Source organism: Natator depressus, chromosome 16 (assembly GCF_965152275.1).
Source record: "Natator depressus isolate rNatDep1 chromosome 16, rNatDep2.hap1, whole genome shotgun sequence".
In the NCBI taxonomy this organism is placed as follows: Eukaryota; Metazoa; Chordata; order Testudines; family Cheloniidae; genus Natator; species Natator depressus.
The window spans coordinates 15,099,996-15,112,305 of NC_134249.1; the positions used below are offsets into that span (position 1 = coordinate 15,099,996).

The 12,310-nt window shown below is 39.6% G+C and overlaps 1 protein-coding gene across 21 annotated transcripts in view; it reads right to left on the reverse strand.

Moving 5' to 3' along the window:
* Positions 1 to 9,675, reverse strand: part of FNBP1 (formin binding protein 1) — a 148,378-nt gene extending 138,703 nt beyond the window's left edge. For 6 of the 21 annotated variants that reach the window (XM_074973955.1, XM_074973959.1, XM_074973964.1 and 3 more), the window contains exons 1-2: positions 9,578 to 9,672; positions 9,371 to 9,422 (exon numbers count right to left, since the gene is read on the reverse strand). In XM_074973955.1, coding sequence (XP_074830056.1) covers positions 9,371 to 9,394 — 24 coding nt within the window. In that variant the 5' untranslated portion in view covers positions 9,395 to 9,422; positions 9,578 to 9,672. Of the gene's footprint in view, positions 1 to 9,370; positions 9,423 to 9,577 lie in introns of all 21 variants that reach the window. The other 15 variants (XM_074973973.1, XM_074973971.1, XM_074973954.1 and 12 more) reach the window with 8 other exon arrangements.
* Between the last annotated feature and the right edge of the window lie 2,635 nt (positions 9,676 to 12,310).

A 12,310-nucleotide genomic window follows, 5' to 3' on the forward strand; every position in this document is an offset into this window, starting at 1 on the left:
TTTTTTCTATGGTCTTGAAAAGGATGAGTTTGCAATAGCACTGCTGCCCTACCAAGCCTCTCTAGGAAATCAATGTCTTTTGCGGCAGTCAGTGTGGAATGTTCCATCCGAGTTTTATTTATGTCATTCCATATCACGAGGAACCCAGAACCTGAGCCCAGATTTTGCACAAGGCTTTACATGAAGCACGAAACATCTCTTTTTTTAAAAAAAATAAAAATAAAAATTTGTGTAGCCTTTTAAAAGAATACACAAGAACAAATCTTTCTGAATAAATGGAGTCAAAAGAAGTCAGTGACAAGGAAAATGAGGCTACCCAAACAGCCCAGCAGCAACCTAATCATGCGACAAACCCAGAGGGATCCCCAGTCAACACTACCATGACTGCTTGGAATGCACAGAGCTACATGCTGCTTCAGGGAAAATATATAGAACCTTTAACATTTTGGTATCTCAGTGCTGGTTTAACTAGTTTGTTGCAAAAAATATTTGTTAGACAAAAAGACAAGTTTCTGGGGAGAAAATTTCAACAGAGAGGCAACACTTGTTATGGGCCAGGAGAAAGCTATTTTAAAATATTTGTATGAATTGTAAAGTAATTGATTCTAGAGTGCTTGATTTAGTACATAAACCATGAATTAGCTTTTGGAACCATTTGATGGAGTAGTATTTTGAACAAGTGGAGAACGTTTTGCCAAAGGTTCATAAAGAGGATGGCCACTGACAATGAGAATTACATAGGATGAGGTAAAGCAAGTTGCAAAATATACAGCTGCTCCTTCCCTTAGTAAAGTTATTCATGCAGAGCAGGAATTACGCAACAAAACTTAAAAGGAAAGTTTCACAACATTAATATAAGATGAATGTGTTTTAAAAAAATCCAGAAGACCATCTCATGTTTGATTGCACTCACTGCTTAGGAGGGTGTGAAGATTTTCAGCATCTAACTCAGAGGTTGAAAGATTCTATGACTATGAAAAGGAAAAACAGATTGTGCTCTCCTCCTGACTCATTCCAAAGAACTGTAAACTCCCTGTTCTTTAACAAATAGGTAAAAAATATGAGGACAGGCCAATGAAAGTACCTCATTATTATATAAATCCTCTCTCCTTAAAGACAAAAAGCAGAACAGTAGATGAAATTGCTCAGATATTTTTAAAACACACACACCCCCCAAGAGCCCAACAATTCCTTTTATAGTCAGTACGGATGGAGTCTTTCCACCTATCAAATTGTAAAATAACCACGGGATAGTATACTGAGGGCTAATACTCATAACATGGTTCTTTTATAGACAAACAACTCCAGATAGCAGTGCAAGACTTTTCACAAAACTGATTTTTTTTTTTCCATTTTAAAAAGCAACTTATTTTAACCTGGTCTAAAAGAAGATGACCATGGGAGCTCTGCTTTTAAAAATATGTTTAGTCATTTGCCTCTTTTGGTCCGTAACACCATAATAACTGGGCAAGTAGAAAGAGACATATACAATGCAATGAAGATATTGTAAAATGATTCATAATTTTTATAATCAATGTTTCACCCAGCATATAGACAAATACACATACACTACATCAACAGAATGTGATCCAGTGAGAAAACAGAAAGATGTTAGGATCATGACATTACACACTGCAAAACTGTCCAGATATGTGGTATTTTGCCACTGAATAGAGTATCTTTAAAAAACACACACAGGGAGAAAAGAAAAGTTGCTCATCTCCACCATCTGATACATCTATCTCACAAGGAAATGGAGAGCAAACAAGAAGGGCATTGTTGCTACATATGATCAATTTAATTATGGACCCAATTCTTTTCCACGTCCTTCCTTACTTGGTTTGAGTAGCGCCTTACTCTAAGAGTAGGCTTACCGGGTGAAATCTTGACTCCATTTAAGTCAATGGGAATTTTGCTATTGACTTCAGTGGAGCCAGGATTTCACCCACTTTCTTCAGGACTTTAATTAAGCTACTTGTGGAGGAAGGTATCACTCAATACAAATAAGGAGAAGGTAGTCAAGGGAGCAAAATTGAGACCCATATAAAAGTTAGAATAGCTTCAAATGGTGGCGCTCAACAATTTAGAGCTAGTTTGTGCTAATACTTACTACCTGGCATAGTGTTTACTACTATTTGGTGGGAGATTCTCATAGTAGTAAGCATTATGCTCAGTAGTAAGTGTTTGCAAGATCAGGCCCTTGTCACTATATGTAAAGGGAGTTCTATTACATTTGCTCATGCCCAATAATATATCAACTCATGATTCAGCACATATACTGTTCTAGTTCAGTATTCTTATGCCTCAAGAACGGTCTCCTTCTCTCTTAGCTCAAGGAGAGTAATGGATTAGTGTATCCAACTACAGGGATGCGCTACTTAATTATTCAAAGAATTAATCATTTATATTGGGGAAAACACAGGAACCAAGATTGTGCTTTAAAATATCAATTTCAAATGCAGTGCATAGAATAAACTAGGTGCTGGGGTTAGAAGAGAATCTATACGTCAACCTTAGATCCAACTTTGCAGATCCTCTTAGAGGAAGCAAGCTGACAAGAACACAGCTTTCATTTAACATCACATCTGAACTCAGTGCCCAGATAATAACACTACATAATACCATCAAGGTCAGAAAGAGATATGCACTTCATTTTAAGACAATTTCGGAGTGCAAGGTACCCCATTTGTAACCCCCATATTAAACCCCATTAAAAATAACTCATGACAATATATTCAAGTAATATTCAGGAGTTTTTAATACCTACCAATATTAAAGACTTATTTTAAAATATGGGTGCTGTCAACGAAACAGGGCCATGAGTAATGAAAGAGGAAATGATGCATTAGTTGAAGCTAGGAACTTCAAGTCCTCAGTGTTCCACCAGTATTTTGTTTGTCTTAATTAACATGGTATATGGGAAACCATAGAATATTGTGAACTAAAACCCATTATTTAATTATTAGTGCTAAAATAACTGCACTCTGAACACTTTCCACAGCTTTGAAGCTATTTGTACTTTAAAGGCATATTAACTGTATACAATAGAATGCTCTTACAGTGATTTAGCAACTTTCATAGTGAAGGGTCCCTAGGCGTTACAAATATTAGGTACAATGCTAGGCACAATCCTACAAACTTAACTCATGTGGATAGTCTCACTGCAGTAAATGGGACTATTTGCATGACTAAGTGTTGCAGGATCAAGCCCTTTGTACTGTAATTCAGCTACTGGGCAGCTGCTAGCAATCATCCAGTCGACTACAAAGAACAAAGTGGAAGGGAAAATTTTAAGTGAATAACTTTGAAAAACTTTGACCAACTGCTAACCTATTTTCCACATTCAACATAAAGTTACCACAACATCCACAACTCTGCTACTCATCTCATCAAGATTCATTACTATAATGAGATGAATCTTTCCACATCTAATCATTGCACTTGTAACATATGTGACAGTGCATAGCCAGAGTGGGGTTTCTCCCCAGCAATCACAACAGACCATTTTTTAACCACAATTTATATGTGGCTACCTCAAAACTACACATTCTACCAAAACTTATCATCAAAAAACAGCTATTCTTTTTCATTCCCTTCAATATACTGATTTTGTGGCCGCTGCGCCTTCCATTCAAGAGAAGCTATAGTACAGAGATTAGTTTTTGTTTAATTTGCTATGTAAATCTGACTGCTTGCTATACAAGGGCCTGATCCTGAAATTAAGAAAAAAGTTAGGGGGTTTACTAAAGTGTACTAGTATTCCTCAAGCTAAAATACCATTCAGAACACTTAAATGCAGGCACACAAATACAGATGTTTGTCCTCTTTATTCTGAAGAATAAAATATTGACGGTGATTCCATAGGATTTTTACAGCCCCAGGAACATGCCAAAAGATGGTGAGCTAAAGTTTTGTGCAACAGGATTGTACTGAAATCCTTGTTTGCTGGTTATATTATCTTTCCCAACCCTAACATCAGCATTTAGTTGATGTTGTCAATTTCAAATAGGACATTGGCTAACACCTACCTATTAACATTAGGAACTATAAATATCACAGAAAAACTTGAATATTTAGAGAGAGAACTGATCCTCCAATGCCTACAGCTCAGAAGTAACTACAATTACTCCTGGGGGGAGGGGCAGAACTGAGGGTGCAGGGGAAGTAACTCTTAATCGTTATAAAAAGAACAGGAGTACTTGTGGCACCTTAGAGACTAACAAATTTATTTGAGCATCAGCTTTCGTGGGCTACAGCCCACTTCATTGGATGCATAGAATGGAACATATAGTAAGATATGTATACACATATACATACACATACACACATGCAGATAAGTTGGAAGTTACCCTACAAATGGTCAGGTTTCAGAGTAGCAGCCGTGTTAGTCTGTATTCGCAAAAAGAAAAGGAGTACTTGTGGCACCTTAGAGACTAACAAATTTGTTTGAGCATAAGCTTTCGTGAGCTACAGCTCACTTCATCGGATGCATTCAGTGGAAAATACAGTGGGGAGATTTATATACACAGAGAACATGAAACAATGGATGTTACCATACACACTGTAACCAGAGTGATCACTTAAGGTGAGATATTACCAGCAGGAGAGTGGGGGTGGGGGGAACCTTTTGTAGTGATAATCAAGGTGGGACATTTCCAGCAGTTGACAAGAACGTCTGAGGAACAGTGGGGGGTGGGCGGGTGAGAATAAACATGGGGAAATAGTTTTACTTTGTGTATTGACCCATCCACTCCCAGTCTCTATTCAAGCCTAAGTTAATTGTACCCAGTTTGCAAATTAATTCCAATTCAGCAGTCTCTCGTTGGAGTCTGTTTTTGAAGTTTTTTTGTTGAAGAATTGCAACTTTTAGGTCTGTAATCGAGTGACCAGAGAGATTGAAGTGTTCTCCAATTGGTTTTTGAATGTTATAATTCTTGACATCTGATTTGTGTCCATTTATTCTTTTACGTAGAGAATGTCCAGTTTGACCAATGTACATGGCAGAGGGGCATTGCTGGCACATGATGGCATATATCACATTGGTAGATGTGCAGGTGAACGAGCCTCTGATAGTGTGGCTGATGTTATTAGGCCCTATGATGGTGTCCCCTGAATAGATATGTGGGCACAGCTGGCAACGGGCTTTGTTGCAAGGATAGGTTCCTGGGTTAGTGGTTCTGTTGTGTGGTGTGTGGTTGCTGGTGAGTATTTGCTTCAGGTTGGGGGGCTGTCTATAAGCAAGGACTGGCCTGTCTCACAAGATCTGTGAGAGTGATGGGTCGTCTATTGCAAAATTGCCACCCTTAAATCTTTTACTGAGTGGCCAGAGAGGTTGAAAAGCTTCTAAAACAGAGACTCCAAGGAGAAACTGCTGACTTGAATTAATATGCAAACTAGATACCATTAACTTGGGTTTGAATAGAGACTGGGAGTGGCTGGGTCATTACACATATTGAATCTATTTCCTTAAGTTAAGTATCCTCACACCTTCTTGTCAACTGTCTAAATGGGCCCTCTTGATTATCACTACAAAAGTTTTTTTCTCCTGCTGATAATAGCTCATCTTAATTAGTTAGCCTCTCACAGTTTGTATGGTAACTTCCAATTTATCTGTATGTGTATATATCTATCTTACTATATGTTCCATTCTATGCATCCGATGAAGTGGGCTGTACCCCACGAAAGCTTATGCTCTAATAAAATTGTTAATCTCTAAGGTGCCACAAGTCCTCCTGTTCTTTTTGCGGATACAGACTAACAGGGCTGCTACTCTGAAACCTGTTAATCTCTATGTCGACATAATGAGTTGTGGAGTATCTCAGCTTTGACTTTGACCCACACCACTCCCTCTCTAGCTGTAAGATGCCTCATTTCAGTACTCCACAGACAATAGCAAGCAGAGGATGTTTAGGGGTTAGGCACCTCCTGCAAAGAACAGTGCAGAATGTGGAGCAGTCACTACTATGCTGTATAGCATACTTGCATACCGGAAATGCCGTGCAAGCAGGCTTCTATGGGAGATATTCTGGGTCTTCCTCTACGTGTCCCTGGCTAGACTGGAGGCCCCAGACAATCATTATCCTGAACATCCAACCTGATATTAAATATAATTTCCACATTAACAGTTGCAATGCGTTCTGCTAGTTAAGCATACATTTAAATTCAACAAGACCATATCCTCAGGCAAAACTCACACTAAAGTCAATGGGAGTTTTGAATGAGTAAAATCTCAATAAGAATCTCAGAACTTCAAGAACTCTGTATATAATGCATATAATGCACATGACTAAAAGTGTCTTGGGAATATAATACTTCAAGTCACCAATGACATTTGAAAATTTCTTCTGAAGAATGGTACTTTACAATCAGCCTTCTTTGGAGGAACAAGCGGATACTGTACATAAACATATAAACAAATATTCTGTAGAAGCTAAAAGCTATATTTCACCTCTCCTTTGTTAACTTTGAGGAGTGAACATATGCCCACCGTGCTAGGTCAGTACACATGATAGACTCCGATGTAAGTACAGCAATACTAATTTTTCAGTGGATTTCAAGTCTCTAAACTTCTGTAGGAAAACAGGTTTCAGAGTAGCAGCCGTGTTTGTCTGTATCCGCAAAAAGAAAAGGAGGACTTGTGGCACCTTAGAGCTTATGTGGAAATAAATTTGTTAGTCTCTAAGGTGCCAAAAGTACTCCTTTTCTTTTTGTAGGAAAACATTCACTCCCACCCCCAGTTGTGATTCATCAACTCATGACACCAATACACACAGAATCCTATAGACACTTGTCATATTTACTATTTTTTGTGATTATTACCTGACTTCTTAAAATAGACACCACAATTTAAAAATCACAGAAATTTAATTTTTCAAAAATAATACCACTATCAACTAAAGTCATTGGCATGCACTAAATACAGGTTTGAAACTAAGCGTTTTAGCCTACACACCTAGCAGCAACAGAAACTGATGAATTTTTGAAGCTCTGTTAAATAAATTTAAAATAAGCCAATTCTGACCAATTCCTGTTCTGAATTACTACTGTCCATTACATTCTGAATTTAGCTCTGTTCAGTTTACATACTCAATCCTTTTGCCAGTAACCTGCCACAATTCTCAAAGTAAACGTAAGATACTAAGGGTGAAATCTTAGCTCCATTGAAGTCAATTATATGAAGATTTCACTCACAAGGTTCATTAAAAAAATAAGTTATATGGAAAATGCAACAATTAATTCATTCATATTTATCAGAACTCCTATCCAAAGCTTTTTCATTACAGCAGCCTAGAGTAGGGATGACAGACTATATGCATACCTGCAAAAGGTAACTTTTTAAAAAAAAATTAGAAAATAAAGTAACACAAAAACTACTCAGATCACTTGTTCTTGTGAAAACAGCTTGGTATACTATTCTTCACAGATTTTAATTTTTCAGAAAGTAAAAACAACATTTCAGAATTTTGTTATTTTTTCATTTTTGTTATTTTTTTAAAAAAGTGTTATACTGGATCATTTAGCATATGTCCATTATTTTAATCTTTTTACTCCCCTTAAATTATCATCATCAAAGAAAAAAAACCTGCAGACTTTTCCTGTATATATTCCCATGCAGCAGGGCTGATGAAATTATTAATAATGAATCAACGTAGCATCATCTGCAATTATTTTAATATTATGTACCACATTTACCTTGCCCACATAAAATAACCTCTAAATAAGCATTTGCTTCATAATTTACTGTCTAGACATAAACAGGTATAACTAGAACATAAATATCTCACAACAAGACTGGATGCTTAGTCAAGTGTATGCCATAGCAGGCCTGTAACGTATCTGTGAAAGATAACAGTTAGTACATCTAAAATATTTAATCTACTAAACTGTCTCTTTATTGAACTAGTTATGTTTAAATCTTTACTTGCACTGATTAGCAACCTTAAATATTTGCATGCAAGACTGAAATCCTGCAGCACCTTGCAACTCACACAATCCTCTGCCACTAATTTCTGACTTCCTCAACCGAATCTCAATTTCCTTTTTCCTTCTCACCCCAAAGCACAGTTCTGCCCAAAGAGTTTTAATACCCCATCATTAACTCATTACATGTGTGCACAATCCCAAACCCATTATAACATTTTGCTCCATGCTCCACCATCATACTGCCAAACATGGCTGCATCATGTCCTTCTTGTGTTTGATGTGTATGTATTTTCCTTTTCACCTCTTAGGATTCCTTCCCTTGTCCTACATTTGCATGTGGGCACCAATAAAAAAAAATCACATTATTAAAAACTACCTTTCACTGTGTTTAATAGTTCCACATTTTATCTTAATCTTTCAACATAAGTCAAAATATGTTTTTCCTTCTCACTTTCCAGGATCACTTAAAAAACAATCAGGTAAACTATACAATCAAAATGCTCTGTTTTTATTTTTTGAAGTTTTTTCATATTTTCCCACACCAGAAATCTTTTGTAATCAAAAATATTGTCCCTCCACCAAGTATTGAACAAAAACAATAACAGCAAAAGAAAATTTTATCTGCTTTTCTTCCCTGCAGCTCCCTCTCCTGAAATTGGACCCCTTGTATATAAATTCATCTTAGAACCATTCCACCAATCCCTTACAAAAGAAAAAAAAATCCCAGTCTCTGTTTTGAAAGTCAATTTCTCTCTGCTTTAGAACTCCATTTCTTTTTCTTTGTTTTTGTTTGATTTTTTTAAACACTAATCACTTTCTTCAACAGCAGAAAGAAAAATAAATTCTGGCAAATCTATTAGTTATTTCCCCGTATCTTTCTCACAAAACTTTTAGACACTGAAGACTTTTATAAAAATCTACTAAGGTTTTTTTTAAATTGTAGTCTGTGCGTTAAAATAACCGTACCAATTATACCTATCGTTACACTGCACTTGGGTTTCAGGGTTTCTTTCACTGTTGTACTGATCCTAAGTTTGCAAATAGCCTGCAGACCCTTACTAAGAAGCCGGCTGCTTCATAAAAGGTGCAAGTTTATCAAAATATTATTCGATCTTCTTCCACAGCAGCTGCACGGAGACGGCTCAAGTGGCTGTACGCCTCAGTGCAGAGCCACTGTGTATATCCTGGGCTCACAGACCGTTATGACAATAAATTACAACGGGGGGCTGGGCAGCAGCGCTGCATTTTGGATACTTTTCTTGCAAAATGTTGGAACTTTGTAAACATTTTCTCTGCAGGGTTAGCCTCTGCAGAGGGTTCACACCCACCCGCCCCTATATGTAAAGAATAATAACCCTCCCCCTGCTGCTCAGCCAGGCAGAAATCCCCCCCCCTGCACACACCCACTCACACATTGCAACAGAATGTCTCTGCCCTCCACACTTACCCACAGCTCTGTCCCCCAGCTCATGGCTCCAACAGATCCGAAGAGGAGAGGGTGGGGGGGTGGCACTGGAGAGTGGGGGGATAATTAGCCCGTGGGGTCTTGCCCCTTCTTTTCCCCCCCCGCCCCACAAAAAAAAATCAACCCCCCCACACAAAAATTCCTTTGGCTGCACAAAATACCCCCCCACCCCCCCGCAACTCCTGAGTCTGGGGCTCTCTTCCCCCCTCCTCTGTTGTGGTCACTGCAGCTTCTGCTGCTGCTGCCTCATTTCTCCCTCCACAGCAAAATGGCCAGGGAAGCCAGCAACAGCCCAGCCACACCACACCACACGGGGGGCGGGGGGGAGGAATTGACAGCTCCAGGGCACTGCGCGTGCGCCTCCTCCGAGGAGGCGCGTCAGAGAGGAGGGAGACGCCGGGGAGAGAGCGTGTGAGACTACGCAAGCGTAGGCCGGCGAGCACGTGAGGCGGCTGTTGAGAGAGCGAGAGAGACGCTCGCGCCACAGGCTGGAGCAGCCTCGCTTTGCACGTTCCAGCTGTCGCTGCCTCCTGGGAAGGTGGGCAAAGTGGCCACGTGCTGCTCTGGTGCAAGCCCATTGATTTGCACCTAACGGCAGGATTTATCCCCCCCGTGCCGCAGATTTGTAGTGGTACAACTGAAAGCATGGTTTGTATACATCACTCCCTCCAAAAGCCCGTCCACTTTGCAAGCCACGCGCATGGCACAGCTTTTTGCACGGACGTCACTGAAGGCAGAGTTTGAAACCCACTCTCTGCCTGTCCCCAGCTGCATGGGCAAAATGCCACTAAATTGTAGGGCAAGGCGAGCCGGTTTTGAAGAGCTGTGTGCACCCCTCAATGCTGTACCTGGGCAATCACCCTTTAGTTCGTGTGTAATTGAAGGCAGGATTTCTTCTCACTCACCAAGTACAGCTTCAGGCGTGGATGTGGATAGTTTAATCTACTTGCCTGGGACAATTTTCCAAACCAGTCACCACTCACTAAGATTGCGCATATATCATGGTAAACTTTAGGGCTCTCCTTCCTCTGACCCCTAATCTCTAGTCTTGCCCCTCTTCCTCCCAAGTCTTTCTTACAATTAATTCTCCAGGTCTAGTCTCCCCCATGTCTCCTATTTCTACAGATTTCTGTTCCCTTGGTCTCTTTCCCCATATCTCATCACTCCAGGAGTACCATTTTTACCGTATTTTTTAAAAATAAAGCTCCCAATTATTGTGATTGTGTTGCGGCTATGGGGGGGTGGGGTGGAAGGAGATCAAATGGTTGCAGGAAAAAATGGTATTTGAAGCATGTCCGTTTCATGTTACCTAGTTAATTACTGCAAGTTCAGCTAGAAATTAACGCAGTGATTTCTAACAAAATCAATTGTCAGCCATTTATTTCTTCTAAACTCAACATATGAGCAGGTTTAATCAAACTATAGTTTAATCAAACTATCCCTCAAAGTGAAATATTGACAAAATAATTGTCCAGGGCATTATATCAGCTGTGTGAACCTTCCAGAAAACCATGCTTATTCACTCAACCCCTAGAAACAAGAGATTTGTTTTGGAGTAATTTTGCTTAGCAACAGTGCACATCTTAACCGGATTCAACTGTGCCACTTAATCTGACTTTACAATTCCGTTTTCTAACCACAGGAAACTTGCAAGAGTTTTAGATCACTATGTTTTTAAGTGTTATTGGGCCCATTCCAAAAAAGCTTACAAATACAAAAATCCATGGAACTCACATGAATAACGGCTTATTTGAATAAATAAGGGGTTGTAAAATTGGGATTACCATTATTACATACATTTAAGAAGGTATCTATCACTGCAAAGGTGGACAACTTTTAGCCAATTTATAGCAAGACAATTCCCCCCAAAAAAGGGGACATACACTCTGCATCAAACTGAAATCACCAACCCCCACATTTGTGAAAGGACCAGAAGCAGAGAATTACTAAGGGATTCCAAAACTTACAGCAAAACTGTGCACAAAGTTTCAATTATTTCATTGCATGAATATTTATCCTATCTAGTTCAATAAATTGTTTTAAACATAACAGGACTTTACTACAGCAGTCACCATTATCTCTGAAAGGAATGGGTCTGTGGTTTTGTTCATGCTATATTTTAGCACTGAATTGTAACAAGTTAGATTCACAAGTCACCTGAACTGAGTTCAGTTTGTGTTCACACAGAGCGTTTCTGATATCAAAGCCACATTTATGCGTTTTCACCTACCATGCATTGCTGCCTAACTACAGCCCCAATCTTGCAGTGAGTGCTGCCTGGACAGATCTTTGCACCTGGGCAGGGCCCCATTGACATTAGAGGTCTGCTCAGAGCTTGGTGCAGAATCAGGGCCTGTATTTGTATCAGTGCATGTTGGGAAGTTATCCCATTGTACATCAGCAGGAAAGTCGCACAAACAGCTGGAAAGGGGATAAGCCAAACCTGTTACACAGGCATGGTTAGGGAATCCTGTGCATACTGAAAGGGGGAAAAAATGCTCTGAACCAGTTAAGCAAAGACAATCACATTCCAGTACTCTGGCTGACCACAGTTACAAACTTGAATTTTAACTATGGTGGATGCAGATGTACTACACATTTAGAGCTAACCATGCCAGTAACTGTAAAAACTTATTTAAAAGTTTTGGTGTGGAAAGGGGCTTGCTCTGTCCCACAAAGTGAACTAAATTATAAGGTAAAATCCCAGATATTTGTGGAAAGGAGCTCCAACTTTCTGACTGCAGAAAACCGAACACTCTTGCCCCACCCCTTCTCCAGCACCCCATTCCCACTCATTCCATCACCCCTCCCTCCATCGGTCGCTCTCCCCCATCGTCACTCACTTGCTCATTTTCACTGGGCTGGGGTAGAGAGTGAGGGCTCCAGCTGGGGGTGCAGGCCCTGGGGTGGGGCTAGGGATGA